This window comes from Microcebus murinus, chromosome 17 (assembly GCF_040939455.1).
Source record: "Microcebus murinus isolate Inina chromosome 17, M.murinus_Inina_mat1.0, whole genome shotgun sequence".
Classification (NCBI taxonomy): Eukaryota; Metazoa; Chordata; class Mammalia; order Primates; family Cheirogaleidae; genus Microcebus; species Microcebus murinus.
Genome location: NC_134120.1, coordinates 12963997 through 12983956, shown reverse-complemented (window position 1 = coordinate 12983956; position 19960 = coordinate 12963997). Strand labels below are relative to the sequence as shown.

Genomic DNA, 19960 nt, shown 5'->3' with positions numbered 1-19960 from the left:
GTAGATTACTACATAATTTTTTTTCTTAATTTTAGGCATCAATACATTAATGAATTATGTCACCTTTTCATATGGAAATATGAGAACAGATATACTTCTTTTCCAGTCAAAGAAAGATATATATTCTATGAAGAAGACATATGGGAACAAAACCCAGTATGTGTCATTTTTTTGTTATTTTTTGTTATGGTTCAGTGTAGTCACAATAGCAAAACCCCATTATTTTGCATATGCAAACAGCAATGGATTGAACTCTACTTACTTTAAAAATAAAATCATATTTCTAGTAAGTGCCTGGGTTAAATCATTGATTAACTTTACTTACTAATCCCTTAGATTAAAAAAGACCAGCACATATTGTAGACCATATCAATAAGATCTAGAAGCTAGGTTTTCCAAATTTTGAAATATATTAATATTGCTAGGGGAAGGTCCTGATTTCTCCTGACATCCTAAGGAAAGCCTAATTTGGGGCAAGCCCATAATCTCTGGACACTTTGCCAAATTTTCACCTTTTGTTTTCCTTTTTTTCTTTAACAGATGACCCCCATGTGACTTCATGTTTTAGGCTCTCCCTGTTTCCCTTATTTCTGATCCAGGTATAGTCACACAGGGATTCCCAGAAGTGGAAAAGGAAGAAGCTATATTACATTCTTAACAGGATTTGTGGTAAAGAATAATTCTCTGTTGAAAGAAGGGAAGCTATGTCATTTAGGCTTGATGTATTTATTTTTTACTCTAGATTAATCACAAATACCCAGAAAGACGACTACTTGTGGCAGAATCCTGTGGAGCCTTGGCACCTTACCTTCCTGTAAGAATTGTCATTTTTTTTTCTTAAAAACTTTTTTCCTTTATAATAATAGAGAAACATTTTTTCAGGTATCTTATACATTTTAATCAAATTATCCTAGGCATGCTGTCTTAATATAGGAATAAAATGAGTCGAAAAAGCTCACTCACATTAATACAATATAACATTGCAGACACACAGGTACATTAACACTGATTTTGCGTGAGTATAAATATATTAAACTATATCAGCAGTTCTGAGAGTGTAGCCTGAGGACTGAGGACCTAGGAGACTATCTTGAGATCTTTTCAAAAAAATCCATGAGGTGAAAACTGTTCCCATAGTAAAACACATTTTTGTCTTTTTCACTGTGTTGATATTTGCACTGTTGATGCAAAAGCAGTGATAGACAAAAATGCTGGTGCATTAGCACAATCAGGGCAGTCTTACCCAAATAGACTAATAATGATTGTATTTTTCACTAGCATGCATCCACAGAAAAAGCCAATTTAACTTTAAAAAGAGCTTGCTGAATCAGTAAAATTATTTTACTAAATTTTAACCCTTTACCATGCATCTTTTTAATATTCTGTGAGACAAAATATAAAATATTCATTTAAAACCCTTTTGCTGCACTCTGAAGTTTGATAGCTGTTTTTAAGAAAAGCACTTGTGCAGTTGTTTGAATTGTGAGCTGAACTGGCAGCTTTTTTTCATGGGACCACCAACTTGACAGAATTACTGATAGTCAAACTGTGTGTGGTTATTCAGACTTGGGTATGTGGCAGACATTTTCATGAAGTTGAATGAATTGGGCCTGCCGCTTTAAGGAAACAAGTAGACAGCATTTATTGCCAGTGATAAAACTAGAGCTGTTAAGTAAGAACTAGAATTTTGGGAAACTTATATTGGCCACTGTGAGCTTCTAAGTACATAAAGACTTTTTTGATGATATCAGTGGATTTTTTGATGATGTAATGAAATGCATCAATACTGAAGAAAGTCTGCATAATGCTATTGTCCAGTTTTTCCAAAATGATCAATGCATGGGTTAAAATAGAGACATTCAAAGTCCAAGATAGACCAATGGAATTTAGTGTATCAGAATTTTTAAAGTTTACTATCAATGAACAATATCATGGTTTAAGATTTCACATTGCAACTAATGTTTAAGAAATTACCATTTGTAATTTAAGGCCACCAAAGCCAAGAGTATATATACCATCTGGCCCTTTACAGCAAGTTTGCTGACCCATGCATTAAAACATCATTTTTATAAAATGGTCCTTAAAGAAAACTATAAAAAATGTAATTGTATGTACAGCAGCACATGGGCTATTTAGTTGCATTTACTGTTTAACCTCATTCTTTAATGAAAAGAAACTAATTGTAACACAGTTGTCTTTTTAAAAAGTAAGATTTATAGTGAGTTTTTTAATTCAGAAAAATATAAAGAAAGAATTGTCCATAGTGTCAGTCCCAGAATACCAGAATAGGTATTTACTTTTATTTTGTTGAAAATAAATTTTCATACAATATGAAAAGGAAAATCAAAGGAAATAAATAAAACAAATAAATAAAATCAAAATAAAAGGAAAATCAAAGACCCCCCAGTCATTGTCTCCAAGGGTATCTACTGTTAATAGGTTTTAATTAATTACTTTAAGGCAAAAAAATTTATACATATGCCAGCTTGTTTTTTAATATCCTTTGAAAAGATTTTACCCAATATTAATCATACATATATACAATATTTTATATCCCACTAACAGTGCCTGAATGTAAGCACTATTTTTTTTTTTTTTTTAAGAGACGGGGTCTTACTCTGTTGCCCAGGCTGGAGTGCAGGGTCATTACCATGGATCACTGCAGCCTTGAACTCCTGGGCTTAAGTGAGCCTCCCACCTCTACCTCCTGAGTAGCTAGGACTTTAGGCAGGCACCAGCACACCTGGCTAATTTTTTTTATTATTTTTTGTAGAGACAAGGTCTTGCTATGTTGCCCAGGTTGGTCTCAAACTCCTGGGCTCAAGTGATCCTCCTGCCTCAGCCTCCCAAAGTTCTGGGATTACAGGCTGAGCCACCACACTCAGCTCTGTAAACACTATTGACAGGTTCTTGTGTGGGTATCTGTTCACTTTTTAAATATCTCATATTATTATAACTCTGTATCTTGCTGTTTTCAGCATTTGCATTTTTTATTTTGACAGTGTTAAATCTCCCAGACCAAGAGAGCATGGATTTATACTCCTATTAACAGTACATTGGAGTTCTTATTTTCCCATACCTTCACCAGGAACATGATGAAATTTTTTAGTGTTTTTCTATCTCATAGAGAAAATATATCTTATTGTTGTGATAAATCAATATATATATATTGATATGAGTGAGTCTAAGCATCAAAACAGATGAGCATCACTTGCTCTCAAAGGATAAGTAAGCTATTCTACTCTACTAGAATACTAAGTAGTATTAATAATAGACATGTTTCCGCAATAGATCTGTACTTGCCTTCCACCCCACTGTTACTATTAGCCGCAAAATCTCTGTATATGTCAGCAGTTTCTCAGTATGGTCATAACTTAAAAGAGTAATGCCTCCTGACCTATCCCAAGGGGGTGGCATACTAAAACTTAATTGCCACAGTTGACCTCAGCCTAGATCAATGTGAATGAAGTATTAATAAATGCCCACCTGAAGTTTAACATACCTCTATAGTATTACTTTGAGCTGGTATCAACGAAGAAGCCCTTTTAAGATATTTTATGGCACTTTTAGGGCAATTTTTAGCATAAAAGGTAAGTAAACATGACTGTACCAAAAGTTATATTCATCAGCCTAAATGTGTTTAAAATTTGCTCAAATTAAATGTATTTTTATTTCTAAAAAGTCAAAATGAAAACCAGGATTTAGAAAATGTCTGTCACGCCTTACATATCAAACCATGCTGGAAATTGATGAAAATATTCTCATCCTCTACCTTTATTTTTATTTTAGTTTAACCATTATATGTAAAAGGAACTTAAACATGTTTAGGTTTAAAAAGTTTTATAAATTGATCAAATTACAATAATAGTACAAAGTGGAATAGAATGGACATGAATTTAAATATTGATAACTCTTTATTCTAGCCTCAGCTAATAATTAAAACATTATCATAACTGGAAAAACTTCTGTGTGAAATCAAGGCACAAGAGTGGTGGACTTTATATTAAATATTAGCATAATAAAATAGCAATGCAATTTTTAAAGTACATTTAAAGTTCATTCATATTTTATTATCCTTTTTTGTATTTTTTTCATCACTTCAAAAAAATAGAAATATCAGGATTTTATAGTTTCTACACTGTACCCCAGGCAAATGTTTTAATTGCCAGAATGATGTTTGTAATCCCCCCTGTTGTTATAATTCTCAGTGCTCTCAAATGTGGACTTCGTTGGTTTGCCAGAAGTGCCTGCTAGTGTGCACTGTAATGATTTGAGAGATGTTTACATATTTAATAATGTTATAAAAACATGCTGAGAGATGATTAATACATAATTCAGAGAGGAATGGATTTGGGAGAGACTGATATTTTGGCTGTATCTGTAATGTTTTATATGTTTGAAAAGTAAAAATTTAAAGCAGATATAACAAAATATTAGTGTCCATTTAATATGGTGTTACTATTTCCTATACTTTTGTGCTTTAGTATAAATAAATTGTAAAAACATGTTTATTTTCAGAAAGAAATCCGTAGCTCCTTGGTTCTTTCAATGTTGCAACAAATGTTAATGGAAGATAAGGCAGATTTGGTAAGAGAAGCTGTGATAAAAAGCCTTGGTATCATTATGGGATACATTGATGATCCAGACAAGTACCAACAGGTATTTTTTTCAGAATGAACCTCTTTTACCCCATTATAAAATTCCGAGTAATATAGTATTCCAAATCTCTGATACTTCACAATGTATAATAAGGATGGCAGGTGTGTCAACTTTAGTCACTTGGGGATGGCTGCCTGATTTCAGTTTTGGAACTCAGATGAAAGAATGCTATGATTTGTTTATAATATCTGCCACAGCTCTGTGGCAGGAAATCAGCAACAAGTGTGTCATGTTTACCACCCTCTTTGCTTTGCTTTGCTCATCAATAGATACAAGGCATTTGCTTTAAAGAAAATAGGAAGACTAGGATTATGGATGGCTTTCTCTCTCACCTAAAATATTTTCTAAATTGATTGAAAAGTATATTTATTACATATTAAGTTTTATTAAAAGTTTATTCTTTTAAAAATCTATATTTGCCTCTTTCTCATTGACAGGGTTTTGAATTATTGCTGTCAGCCTTGGGTGATCCCTCAGAAAGAGTAGTTAGTGCTACACACCAAGTATTTTTACCAGCTTATGCTGCCTGGACTACAGAACTTGGAAATTTACAGTCTCATCTTATACCTACACTGCTGAACAAGATTGAAAAACTTCTCAGGGTAAGTCCTTCCTTTGTTTATATGGTTTATAGAAATTTTAAAGGTCTTTTTAAGCCAACTTAAAGGAATATTGGGCAGCAGAGATATAAAGTACCACTCAGCTGAACATTCTAATATGTTGCCAGTTAAAGATTTTGTTGGACTAGAACTAAGAGAGAGATTCAAGGAAGCTTTGCTGAAGCTGAAGGAGAAAGGGCATGAGCTCCGTTTGTTAGCTGAAATAACTCCTACATTATTCAGAAACTAGATCTTCCTTAACCCTTCTGAGGGCTTAAATATTTTATGTAAAATTTCAGCTCCAGTTCCAGAATACAAAGATAGCTATAATATGAGTCTCTAAAGCTTTCTTATTTACATAATGTCAAAATTTCTTTAACTGTTTATTGCACTGCAGTAGTTCATTTTCTCCCTTTTTAAAATGAACATTTTTATTCTTCCCAAGTGAAACAATTGAAGAAATGATAGAAACTTTTTGATCTGATTTTTGTACAAAAAGTTTCTCTTAGAGGCTAAAAGAGAAACTATCTTTTCTTTAATGCCTATTTTATGCCAGATCTATAAAAGAGATTAGGAAGTAAGAGAAGCAAAGAAGCAAGAGCAAGAGCTGCTGCTAGGTTAGCAGTTGAATATTTCTATATGCCAAGAGTGAACAATCTGAAGAAGAAATCAAGAAAGCAATCCTATTTATAATAACCAAATAAAATAAATTATCTAGGAATAATTTAACCAAAGAGGTGAAAGATCTCTACAGTGAAAACTGTAAAAACACTGTTGAAAGAAATTGAAGAAGACACACAAAAATGAAAAGATATCCATGTTCATGGATTGGAAGAATTAATATTGTTAATGTCCATACTACCCAGAGTGATCTACATATTCAGTGCAATCCCTATCAAAATACCAATGACATTTTTCATAGAAATAGAAAAATCCTAAAATTTGTATGGAACCACAAAAGTCCCAGAATAGCCAAAGCAATCCTGAGCAAAAAGAACAAAGTTGGAGGTATTCACACTACCTTCAAAATATACTTCAATGCAATAGTAACCAAAACATCTTGATACTGGCATAAAAACAGACATATAGACCAATGAAAGAGAAAGAACCAAGAAATCAATCCATGTATTTATTTATAGCCAACTTATTTTTGTCAAAGGCACCAAGACAAAAATTAAGGAAAGACCAATCTCCTGAATAAATAGTGCTGAGTAAATTGGATATTTATATGCAGAAGAATGAAACTAGATCCCTATCTCTCACCATATATAAAAATCAACTCAAAATCAATTAAAGACTTAAATATAAGGCCTGAAACTATGAAACTTTAAAAGAAAATATTGGGGAAATGCTTCAGAACATTGGGCTGGGCAAATATTTTTGGATAAGTACAGGCAACAAAAACAAAAATAGTCAAATGGGATTATAGGGAGCTGAAATCCTTCTACACAACAAAGGAAATAATAAACAGAGTGAAGAGATGTCCTACAGATTGGCAGAAAATATTTGCAAACTATCCATCTGTCAAGGGATTAATAACCAGAATATGTAAGACACACAACAGCAAAAAAGAAACACAAATCCAGTTTAAAATGGGCAAATGATCTGAATTAAGATTTTAAACATTTCTCAAAAGAAGACATACAGATGACCAAAAGGTATATGAAGAAATGCGGGACTTCACTAATCATCAGGGAAATGAAAATTAAAACAATAAGGTATCATCGCTCCCCAGATAGAATGGCTCTTATCAAAAAGATAAAAAATAGCAGATACTGAGAAAGGGGAACCTTTGTTGGTGTGAACGTAAATTAGTATAGCCATTATGGAAAACAGTATGGAGGTTCCTCAAATAACTAAAAATAGAAATACCATATGATCCAGCAATCCCACTGCTGGGTATATCCAAAAGGAAGGAAATCAGTATGTCAAACATGCACTCACATGTTTATTGCAGCACTGTTTTCAATAGCAAAGTTATGGAATCAACCTAAGTGTCCATCAACATAGGAATGGATAAAGAAAATGTGGTGCATGTACTTAATGGAATATTATTCAACTATAGAAGAGTGAAATCCTGTCATTGGCAGCAACGTGGATGAGCCCAGAGGAAATTATGTTAAGTGAAATAAGCCAGGCACAGAAAGACAATTATCACATGTGTGGTACTCATACTTGGGGGCTAAAAAAGATTGATCTCAAGGAGATAAAGAGTAGGGTGGTGGTTACCAGAGGTTGGAGAGGGTAGAGGAAAGGGAAGGATGAAGAGAGGTTGGTTAATAAGTACAAACATATAGTTAGATAGAAGGAATAAGTTCCAGTGTTTGATACCACAATAGGGTGACTGTAGTTAACAATAATTTATTGTATATTTCAAAAAATAGCTGGAAGAGACTATTTGGAATGTTTCTAACTCAGAGGATGATAAACGAGGTGACAGATATCCCAATTACCCTGGTCTGGTCATTACACATTGTATACATGTATCAAAATATTGCATGTATTCCATAAATATGTACAATTATTATGTATCAGTTTTTAAAAAGAAAAAGAAAGAAAATGATTCCTGTGGCTCACTTTAAGTTCTTTATCATGGCTTTAAAAATGTCAAAATGAAGACCTCTCTGTAAAAGCTATACCTTCTCTAAAGAAAAAGAGTCTGTAAAAGATGTGTTCCACAAATGGAAATGACTGATGTTTACCCTAAAGTTTTCCACCTAAAAGATTCTACCACTTCTATAGTGCCTTAATGCTTCTTTACATTTTCACATTTCCATTAAGTGTTATGTTTTGAGTCCAACATACAGGTCCTTAAATGTTTGATTTGCCACAGAAAGGAAGAAAGTCATATATAAATCCAATTAGAGATGTAATTTCAAAAGACTAAAATTAGCTTCCACCTCTTTATGTTTCAGGAAGGAGAACATGGGCTGGATGAACACAAGCTCCACATGTATCTTTCTGCCTTACAATCATTGATCCCATCTCTCTTTGCATTAGTGCTGCAGAATGCGCCTTTCTCCAGCAAAGCCAAGCTTCATGGTGAAGTGCCACAGATAGAAGGTACTGGACTTAAATTCTGGAAGAAAAATGTAGAATATTATCAGCTTAGCTTCCTAAAGAATTGTTTTTGGTTAAAATTCTAAACATCACTTTATATGACAGCATAATTACTAAAATGTGTTATATGTGTGAAATCTCATGTTCATGAATTATATGATATCTAAGATAAACTATATGGCTTCATCTGTAGTCTTTTTATAGCTTATTGTGAGTGTTCCCTTCCACGAATAGATCTGAGTCAACAAAAAGATTCATTTAATATTTACTAGTGCCAATTTGTGAAGCTTGTCATTTCTGTTTCCTTTATATTTTCTTCTTCCTCAACTGTTTCACCTTATTTTCAATAGAAGAAGGTAAATGTAATTACTATTTCCTACTATGTCCTTGCTAGAAAGGAATATTATAAGCAGATGGTGCAGAGTTTTCTTTTTTTTCCAAAGAAGGAAGATGTCTTACTTTCAGAAATACATGAAATTGACAGCAGATGCCAGTATTTTCTTATCTCACTGTCCAGGTAGCTAGTAAGTGACCTTTGGTACTTGGAATACAATTGATAACCCCACTGCACCTAACCCCCAGAATACATGGCAGTAAACAAGCTATGGCTATGTATGAGATGCCTTTCCAGCCTTTTTAGATTTGTGAAATTACTATGTCTCTTACTGGCTTCTGATGGACAAAGAATTATAATATTGAGAACATCAATAGACACTTAAAGCTTTAGAATCACATTATTCTTACAAAGTAATCTCTGGGCTACCTACAATCTTTGGAATATGTTGCATTGTGTCCAAGGATATGTGACCCATGTGATAAAAATGGTATATACTTTCTCACCAAGATTTATTGTTAAAAAGAAAAAAAAAATAGAGAGAAAAAAAAATGGTATATACTATTTTCTTGTCTGTTTTATGTGGAAAATTGAGACTGCGTGGTGTGGAGTTAATTTAATATTTTAAAATGGTATTATTGAGGAGAATGAAAATTCAGACTTTTAAAATAAGACTTCATAAAGCACTCACAGCTGGCTACTTCAGATTCTACTCCTATACTCATTAAGGCACTTCATCTGCCTACAACAGGGTTCCCCAACCTATGGTGAGCTGTATTTCATTATATACTATAATGTAATAATAATAGAAATAAAGTGCACAGTAAATGTAATGTGCTTGAATCATCCCCAAAACATCCCCCCTTCCCTGCCCCCAGTCTGAAAAAATTGTCTTCCATGGAAACGGTCCCTGAAAAAGTTGGGGACCGCTGGCCTAGAAGTTTTCCTATCTTCCTAATTCCCTCACTTTCTATTTGCTGTATTAGTTTACTACGACTGCCTTAACAAAGTACCACAAACTTAGTGGCTTAAACAACAGAAATTAATTATTTAACAGTTCTAGAGGCCAAAAGCCTGAGATCAAGGTGTTGGCAGGGTAGGTTCCTTCTGAAAAGGCTGTTCCATGCCTCTCCTCTAGCTTCTGGCAGTTTGCTGGCAAACTTTGGTGTTTCTTTGCTTATGGATGCATCACCCCAATCTTTGCCTTTGTCTTCACATGGTACTTTCTCTGTGTGCTTGTTTCTGTGTCCAAATTTCCCCTTTTTATAAGGACATCAGTCATAATTGGCTAAGGGACTACTCCAGCATGATCTTATCTAACTACATCTTCAGCAACCCTTTTTCCAAATAAGATCACCTTCTGAGATACTAGGGGTCAGGACTTGAACATAAAAATTGGCGGTGGGGGTAGTTCTATCCATAATACTTATTATTTGACAAATAATTCTTGAATGTCATCTGTTGTCAAACATATGCTGAAGATTAGGCAGAGCAGTTTGGTGGGAAAGTAAACACTTTGTTTGTCGGGCATAGTGGCTCACATCTGTAATCCCAGCACTTTGGGAGGCCAAAAGTGATCCTTGTGGGAAGGATCGCTTGAGGCCAGGAGTTCCAGACCAGCAACGTAGGGAAACCTCATCTCTACAAAAAATTTAAAAAACTTAGCCAGGGATGGTGGCACATGCCTGTAGCCCTACTTACTCAGGAGGCTGAGCCAGGAGTTGAAAGTTGCAGTGAGCTGTATTATGCTAATGCACCCTAGCCTGGGCAACAGAGCTAGACTCTGTATCAAAAAAAAGCAAAAAAAACTTTCTTTACCATCCTAAATATATTCCTTCTAATATTTATGTGAATTCTTGTGATTATCTTTTATTTTCAGTTCTTATTGACTCAACTTGACTCCCTGATTTTTAACAGTAGCTATAAATATTATGTTACTATACCCTCATTTAGGTTATAGTATATTTATTATAAATGAGGATTTACTATATCCTCATATAGGGTATAACCATATATCTATGTCTATATGTCTGTCTACAGATACATATAATTTGGGATATAATTTATTATGAATGAACATTTATCTGTTTCCTCATAAAGATGGTAACCATACCAATTTATTCTACAATATTAACTAATATTTATATCAGACACTGATTTAGACACTTGGGATACACTCATGAATAAAATACACAAAAATTTCTGCTATAGAGCTTACATTCTGGTGGAAGGGGAAATACATTAAAGATTTATAACAGCTGTTATTTTGCTGGATAATTATGGTTATTTTGTTGACAATAAAATGCTGATGTTTTACCAGCCTATTAAAATGGCATTTGGGGAACTTTTCTGTGTTGTTATAAGTTAGACACTCAATTTTTTTAAAAATCACAGTTAAATAAAATATTTTGAGCCTCCTGAGCCATTCTGATTGCTTATCCATAATCACTGAGTAATCCATCTAATTGCTTATTTCCCAACATCATTTTGCTTCTGTTGGACCTAGCTTTTAATTATTCTGTTATTTTCCAATAATTTATCAATATTTTTGAAGGAATAACATTCATTCTATCATAGTAGAGCAGATTGTGATCAATATAGTAGAATCCTATTTGAAATTATGTCAGATATGCTTTGACATGATACAGATATATGAAGTACAAATATCCCTCGCCATCCAAATCTGTATATATATGTATATGCATGGTTTATTAGGTCATTAAATATGAAATGTCCTATTTTGAATCAAAAGTTCAGTTTATTATATCTGAACAAGAAGAAGTACAATTAATCAAAGTATGTGCCTGAACTATCAACACAGTTTTGCCATCATAACAGTAACTTGCTTATGCCAACAGTGAAGAAGCCTGGAGAAGGAGTAGCTATGAAATCACAAAAGCATGTTCCACAGCTGGTTGAGAGTTGAGTATTTTTCCTTGCAAGAAGTGATCCCAAGCTGGGAAGAAGTGGTAGTCAGTTCCTAAGGTCTGGTGAATACAGTGGATGACACAGAGTTGCCAAGTCCAGCTTCTATAGTTTGAATAGCATTGTTTTTTGTGATATGTTGCCTTGAAAGAGAATTGGTCTGTCTCTATTGACCAATCTTGGCTGCTTAATTGCAAGCATCCTCATCATTTCATCCAAGTGGTTGCAGTAGATATCCTCTGTAATGGATTGACCAGGTTTCATGAAGCTGTAGTGGTTATTACCAGTGCTGGACCACCAAACTAGACATCATTTGCTTTTTTTGATGAATATTTGGTTTTGGACTGTGTTCTGGCACTTCATCTTTATCCAGCCATTGTGCCGAACACTTGCAATTGTCAAAAAGAATCCATTTTTCATCACATACAACAATACAGTGTAGAAATGGTTTGCCTTTATGTTGTGACAGCAAAGAAAAAAGCAAGCTTCCAATTTCTCTTCTGATGCTCGTTTAATTCATGTGGAACCCATCTATCCAGCTTCTTTACTTTGCCAATTGGTTTCAAATGGCCCAATGTTGTTGGAATTGTAATGTCAAACCAAACACTTCATTGATATTTTGAGCTGTCTGCACTGCATTAGTTCCACAACAGAACTCACATTCAGAAATAACACAAATTTTGGACTTATCCATGTTTTCACAAAAACTGCTCTAAAAAAGAAATTTGAAAGATAATCACAAGCCAAAATGTGCGTTTGAAAGAATGAAGATGTATGTACCTTCACAATAAAAAGAAAAAAACAAGAAGTGTCAAAGTGAAATGTCAGAGATATCAACTGTCAAACTTAGTACTTAAGGAAATTGGACATTCCATACTTAATAACCTAATATTTATAGAATTTTAAAAGTAAGTTTTAAAAAAACTTTTAAAGTATATAGCATGGGACCCTGGTTCTAATATCAGTAGTACACTTTGCCTTATCTTATTGATCACTGGCTTTAATATTTTATAATAACTTGATGTTTATCCAACTGTGAAATTTTTTAAGCAAAGCATTTGATATTGAGAATTAAAACTAAAGAAACCTGTTCAGCTGAAGCTCTAATGTATTTTATATATATATATCTCTGGTTTTTTTCCTGCTATTAACTTATTAGTTCCTTACTCTCTGAAGGAAACATTTTATCATATTTATTGTTTCATTGCCATAAACAGTCCAGTAGAATTACAGATATTTCTATTGTTTTTCAACCAAATTCAAATCTATTTTTTATCTGACAGTCTTATCTTTGGGTCAATTTTAATTTACTCTAAATGAAATTTTACTATTCATTAGCAAACTATTTCATTACAGTATCCGACTCATATAGTCTCATAAAATCTACTTCACTTTTGAGATTTGTTGAATTTGTTCACATGTGAGAAGAATTTATTTCTTTTATTCCTAAAGAATGACTTGATTGATATGTTTGCTTTATATTTAACATTTATAATAAGTTAATTAAATATAAGGGGGGGAATTTTCCTTTTGACAGAAAATTTAAGTTTCCAAACTGCCATTTTCCATATGATTTATTTTGCTTCTGTTATTTATAGTAACTAGGTTTCCTCGGCCTATGTCACCTCTTCAAGATGTGTCTACTATTATTGGAAGTCGTGAGCAATTGGCAGTGCTACTGCAACTTTATGATTACCAGCTGGAACATGAGGGTACAACAGGCTGGGAGAGTTTACTATGGGTTGTCAATCAATTGTAAGTTACCACCTCCACATTCATTTGTATACCTAAATCTGTTGAATGGAAGATAGCTCACTATATTTAGCCTTGGCACTGAGGGACAAAATATAACAAAATTTTTTAAATGTAACTTGGCATCATTTATAGTAAACTTCTTTAGGACAGGAGATTCACACCATTGGGTATGTAGTTATTTATGAAGAAGGTGCAACTGTATTATGTCAAAAGGATCTGTCTGCTGCCTCGTTTGTCCAATAGTGGTGATTGATTTTAAACTTCATCCAGACTTCTCATTTTGGGGACTAAAATGGATGCCCTGTTAGCCAAGCTCTTGCGTGAAGCATCAGATCCATAGATTTGAGTCTCATTAACTCTATACTCAGACCTCTACCTTTAAGTTTCCATGTATTTTATAACAAACTGTTAAAATTGACTTTAAAGTATTTATACAATAGAATGTAGTATATTAAGACCTTTTCAAAGGGTTCCAAAAAATTCCTTTGCTTTGCTTTCAAAAAACAAAATAGAAGAGGTTGTTAGATTTGCATTGTTTCAGAAATTGGCAAGGAAACAGTAATTTATATGTATCCCCTGCCTATTTTTCTTTCCTTTCATATTCAGGTTGCCACAACTTATAGAAATAGTTGGCAAAATTAATGTTACTTCATCTGCCTGTGTCCATGAATTCTCCAGATTTTTCTGGCGCCTTTGCCGGACATTTGGCAAAATTTTTACAAACACTAAGGTAAAAACTTGTATTCCGTGTTTTCTTATATGCAAGAGACATAGAAATGTAATATGTTAATGCTATAAGAGAGTAAATAAAAACATGAGCCATTCCTTTATTTTAATATCCTAGAATACTGTGATAGTAAAAAAATTCTAGTTCATAATATTCTTTTTATTGATTTTCAGAAGATGATTTGGCCTAAACTTAGTATATGCCATATAAAATTTACTCACTGTGGATATTCTCATAGATTTTAAATATAGGAAGTATCAGCTAGGGAACTCAACCACAATCCTTTGAATATGCTTATGGTACTCACTGTCTACCACAGGTTCAGGAAGCAGCTGTTTGCTCAGCATACTTTAGTAAAAACCTCAGGCGGTTGTGGAACCACAGCAACTTATATATAAAACTTGCTGCAAAGATACCACCTCTTAGAATAGCATGGACACTTGAGATAAATGCTATATACTTCAGTCACTACCAAAAGTATCATTTGTCATGTTTGCCTACACAGGTTATTTTGTCTTTTCGGATATTAAAATTGGAATGTCCTTAGATCCCAATCTCTTTAATCTTATTAATTCATTTGTCATCATAGCATATTGTTAAGGCAGTTCTTTAGAGAGTTAATAAAAACATAAAGAGATATAGTTGCTATAATCAAATGTTAATCAAGACATTTAAAAGGTAAGCATTTTAAATATCACATTAAATTTAGTGTAACTCTTTACTATTAAATCTGTAGTTGAAACATTTATAGCAGAACAGTGTGGTATCATAAACTGGACAAAATTTGGGTGACTTGGATTATGGCCCTATTACCTGCTGACTAATATCTGAGACCTTTAATAAATAAGATAAATTATCTGAGCTTAGTCTTTTCATGTGTAAAATCAAGAAGTTGCTTTAGTGTCTTTTAGTTCTATAAGTATGATTCAGAAGATTAATCTTTTAATAGTGTTCTTCTTCTCATTTTAAGTTAAATATGTAAATTAGCATGCCTCACCTAGGGATAGGAGGACAAAAACCAGGCCTTTATGTTATTATAGCAAAGACAACATCATCTTACATTTTTCATTAGCATCCAGTTGTTAAACAAATATAATTTGATTTTACCATTATCAATATTGGCAAAAATTGTTTGACATCTCCAAAACAAATGGCTATTATTTTTTTTTTTCCAGAAAAGCAAGTAGGAGTCTACTTACTGTGCTTAACAGTAAGTCTTGTGTGGCCTGAAATCTGTGATAACTTTAATAATAAAAAATTTAAGCAAGAATTTGCTCTAACTTAAATTATTAAAGTTAAATTCTCTATTTGATAATTAAATTTTAAGGAACTACAATAAAAGATTAAGACGGATATCACATGATATGTGTGTTATTTACTAAACACCCTAAATGACTAAGATTTCCTTTTCTCTTTCTTTTTTTACTGTTTTTAAATATAGCCAAATGCTTTTAATTTAAGAAAGAAACCAAAGGCCATTCAGAAAATACATGTTGACTTGAATTGATTTTTTTTTTTTTTTTGAGACAAAGTCTCACTCTGTTACCCTGGCTAGATTGCTTTGGCTTCAGCCTAGCTCACAGCAACCTCAGACTCCTGGGCTCAATGGATCCTCCTGCCTCAGCCTCCTGAGTAACTGGGACTATAGGCACACACCACAGTGCCTGGGTAATTTTTTCTATTTTTGGTAGAGATGGGGGTCTTACTCTTGCTCAAGCAGGTGTCAAACTCCTGAGCTCAAGCCTTCCTCCCACCTCGGCCTCCCAAAGTTCTAGGATTACAGGCTTGAGCCACCGCACCCAGCCCTCAATTGATTTTTTTTAAATATTTATTCTGAAAGATGTTACCTCTAGTAACTTGTCTCTTATTTTATCCTACGCCTCATAATTAAGAGTTATTACATTTCTGACCACTTAACTCAATAGTTTATAAAACAAAATAAATAAATAGTAATAGTAGCAGTAGTTAACATTTTATTTAATCAGTTGGTCCTTTGAACCTGAGACTTTTTGAATCTTTTCTTTGGGTTGCTTAGGTAAAACCTCAGTTCCAGGAGATTTTAAGACTGTCTGAAGAAAACATTGGTAAGTTCATTATTATTTTAAAAAACAATGGAATCTCTTTACTCGAGAAAAATACTATATTCATTATATGTAAATTGTATAAACAAACTAGCAAGTACAATTGAAAAGGAAAATTTATATCATGGAGTTCTTGGTTTTATAACTAATATCTAATCACATCTAATATCCTTCCCATAAAATGGTAGTGAGATTAATCCTTATCAATTTGATTGTAAATATCAACCTTCATTGTAACCAGATTGACCTAAGACTAAGCTTCTCAAACTGGGAACTTATACCCTTGGAGGTCTGAAGTAGTATATTCAAGATAAAATAAGCTGTGTTTGATTCACAATTAGTTATATAAAACTTTTAAAAATTAAAAGAAATATAATGGACAATAAATATATGTATACATGTTTTTAAAATGAAACATGAGATTTTAAAGAAACTACAGGGTGGAATGGGCAATTCTAGGCTCTTTGTTGATAGTTTTTAGTAATCTGTCTAAAGGAATCCAGTTATACCACTATTGGCCTAAGAACTTTTTTAGGTGTAAATCTCGTGTCCGTATTATTTTTTAGTTTCTAGGATAAATTGTGGAAAATGTTAGAAGAAATATATAGAACTCCCCCATTTTTAACTTGATTTTTAATGTATAGATAATTCTTATCTAAATCCTACCTTAGTGATTTGATTTGAATGGTCTAGAAAACTCCACTTTTGGCCATCCTCAGAGGTAATTAGAAAATGAATTCTTTTAAATTTGAAAGCATTGATGGGATTTTTTTTTTTTTTGGAAAAATTCTTCTCAAAGGTTATTTTCAATAGCCTTTTAATGGGTTGATGTTTAGAATATCTAAATCATTGTTATTATCTGTTTTAGTTTATTATTAATTCTGATAATAAATTAGTGAAAAAAAATTAAATACTCATGAATGTTTAGCTATTCAAATAAGAAGTGATTATTGACTCCTGTATATATAGTCCATGTCTATGAATTCAGTTTAAGCTTATGTTCCTAGCCTCAGATTTATTTCTCTACTACCATTGTCATACTCAACTGATGTCAGTACTCCACCCAAGAAAAATTTATTCTTACCAAGATAATAAACAAGCCTCAAATACTAATTAATGTAAAAATGGACTTTCCTCTTTTTTTTGCTATAACTTCTTCAGAACAGTTAAATACATCTTTTCAACTCAATTTCTTTATGTACTACTCTTGGAAAATAATTTGTAACCATATATCAAAAGAAATATAGTAACAAAAATTATTGAGAGCATTAACAGCAAACATAAAGCACTTAACACAGGGCCTCATGATCAGTAAATAGCTCTTATTGCTGGAAATTATAATTATCATCTCTGGAACTTTTCTTTTTAAATTTAAACAGATGCTATTTAAGAAAGTCTCATATAATAGTTACAGGGCACACAATCTCTACTAGGCTGATTCCTTCCTCCTCCGTGAAAATAATTAGGGCTCTGTCTGTCTAAAAACCCTACTGAAGGTACGGGAGGGACTCAGGAATTAGCCTAGTTCTAGAAACTAGATAGTATCTCCTATCTGGAAGCAGCTTAAATAACATTTATCTAGATGCCAGCTTTTAGCTGAGTACCTTTACATTTGAAACACTGAAGATTGAAGGCATAAAATTTTAGGAAGACCTGCCTATGTGGGCACTTCAGAGACTCTTAAAGAAAGCCCTGATTTCTGATTATGGAAATAGGAATATAACATCTCATGTTAGTTACTAAACTTCTTTAAATGTCTATGCTTAATGGCTCTTCAAGAAGCATTAAGTTGTATTTTAGACCAACCAGTAGAAATGAGTGTTAATCACAATATTTTTCAAAGTAATGATAATATTTATTTGTAACCTAGTAAACTGTTATAATCATTCTGATTTTTTTTCTTTACACTTAAAATATACTCACATTTTTTAAATTATTTTAATGATTTTAGATTCCTCAGCAGGAAATGGGGTCCTCACTAAAGCTACAGTTCCCATTTATGCAACAGGAGTCCTTACATGTTATATTCAGGTAAGGAAAAAATTCCTGTTCTCTAGTAAAAGTGCTTTCTATTTTGAAAAATACCTATATGTCTTCTGAATGTGTGTGAATATAAGTGAATTATTACCCATAAAGGAAAACAAAATTTATTTATTTTATTCCATAAATAATTTATAATGGAGATCATATTTGAATAATAAAGGTCAGAGTTGAACAAATAAATTTAGAGATTGTGAGCTTTTTTATGTTTTCTTAGAAGTATTAGATTGCACTTATTTAGCAGGGTTTCTTTGTGTTTCGTGATGAGTTTTTCATAAATAACAAAGCACATGTGTTAGGTAAACTAAACTATAAAATGCTATAGTTTATCATCACTTTTAGCAAAGTACTTTTTAATAATATAGGTTGAGTAGCCCTTATCTAAAATGCTTGGGACCAAAAGTGTTTCAGATTTTGGACTATTCGCGCACACGTGCGCGAGCACACACACACACACACCCACACACACCCACACCCACACCCACACCCATACCGACCGACCGAGATACCTTAGGGATGGGACCCAAGTCTAAACACAAAATGTATTTGTTTCATATATACCTTATATGTGTAGCCTGGAGGTAATTTTATACAATATTTTTAATAATTCTGTGCATGAAACAAAAGTTTGTGTACTTTGAACCAAAGGTGTCACTATCTCAGCCATCATATGGACAATCTGTGGTTGTTTGACATCACATCATTATCATTTCTAACTCTGAATTTATATGCTACCAATTAACAGTCATTTTCTTACACTTATTCACACGTAAGTACTTGACAGTAAGAACAATGACATACCATTAATACAGTGAAAAAAATGTGTTCAGTGTAACTAAGCACCGTAGCCTCACCAAAATACCTGTTAACAGCCACGGCAAACGACAGGCTTTCATTTGTGGCATCATGGTTGGTGCCCAAAATTCTCAGATTTTGAAGCATTTTGGATTTTCAAATTAGGAAAGCTCAACTTGTACTTTATTATTCTTAATTGCTACTGCATTACAAACTTCTCCAAAACATAATGGCTTATTGTAACTGTTTTATTTGCTCATGATTCTGCAGTCTGGGCCTCGCTTAGCTTCCTCTTCTGCTGGTTGTGCTGGTGGTCATTCCTGTTGCTGTGTTAAATGGGTTAAATGGGTTGGTTGATAGGATCTCATTTGGAATGGCTGAACTCATGTACTCTCAGGGATTCTATCTCTCCACAGTGCCTCTGGAGCAGCAGAGCCAGACATGGTGGCTGATATCTACCAAGAATGCAAAAGCCTAATCTGCTAGGCTAAGGCTTAGGCCTGGAATTAGCATATTATTTCTTCTGCAGTCTGTTGGTTAAATAGTCCCAGGCCCAGCCCAGATTCAAGAGGACGGGGAACTAAGCTAGTGTGTGAACCAGTAGATGCAGTTCATTGGTGGCCACCAATGTAACAGACCACCACACTCTACTTAACATTGTTTTAAGTAAATAATATATGATGTGTCTCAAGGCATACTAGTAATTTTTAAGCATGAGGCAGTTTCACCAGTAAAATGGAAATACAAACTCAGGTTAAAGCATTTTTACAAATTAGAATGTGAGAGCAGGTTTCCTGAATTTTTACCTGCTAATACCTAACTTCTTTCTTTTGCCCTTTGAATTCAAAGTACAGCAATTCGTATTTATTGCGCTCTTCTTTCAAAACAAATTTGAATCATCTTATAGTATTAAAATATAATTCTACAGTATCATATATTACCTTGTAGTAGAAGTTCCAATTCTGTTAAAGTAGTACAGTATTCT

General features: G+C 33.2%; 1 protein-coding gene across 7 annotated transcripts in view; it reads left to right on the top strand.

Moving 5' to 3' along the window:
* Nucleotides 1–19960, top strand: part of RELCH (RAB11 binding and LisH domain, coiled-coil and HEAT repeat containing) — a 101140-nt gene that overhangs the window by 50508 nt on the left and 30672 nt on the right. For all 7 annotated transcript variants that reach the window (XM_012774486.2, XM_012774485.2, XM_012774484.2 and 4 more), the window contains 8 exons: nucleotides 743–814; nucleotides 4519–4659; nucleotides 5097–5261; nucleotides 8174–8321; nucleotides 13176–13332; nucleotides 13939–14062; nucleotides 16095–16143; nucleotides 18092–18171. In XM_012774486.2, the coding sequence (XP_012629940.1) occupies nucleotides 743–814; nucleotides 4519–4659; nucleotides 5097–5261; nucleotides 8174–8321; nucleotides 13176–13332; nucleotides 13939–14062; nucleotides 16095–16143; nucleotides 18092–18171 (936 nt within the window). The remainder of the gene's footprint in view (nucleotides 1–742; nucleotides 815–4518; nucleotides 4660–5096; nucleotides 5262–8173; nucleotides 8322–13175; nucleotides 13333–13938; nucleotides 14063–16094; nucleotides 16144–18091; nucleotides 18172–19960) is intronic.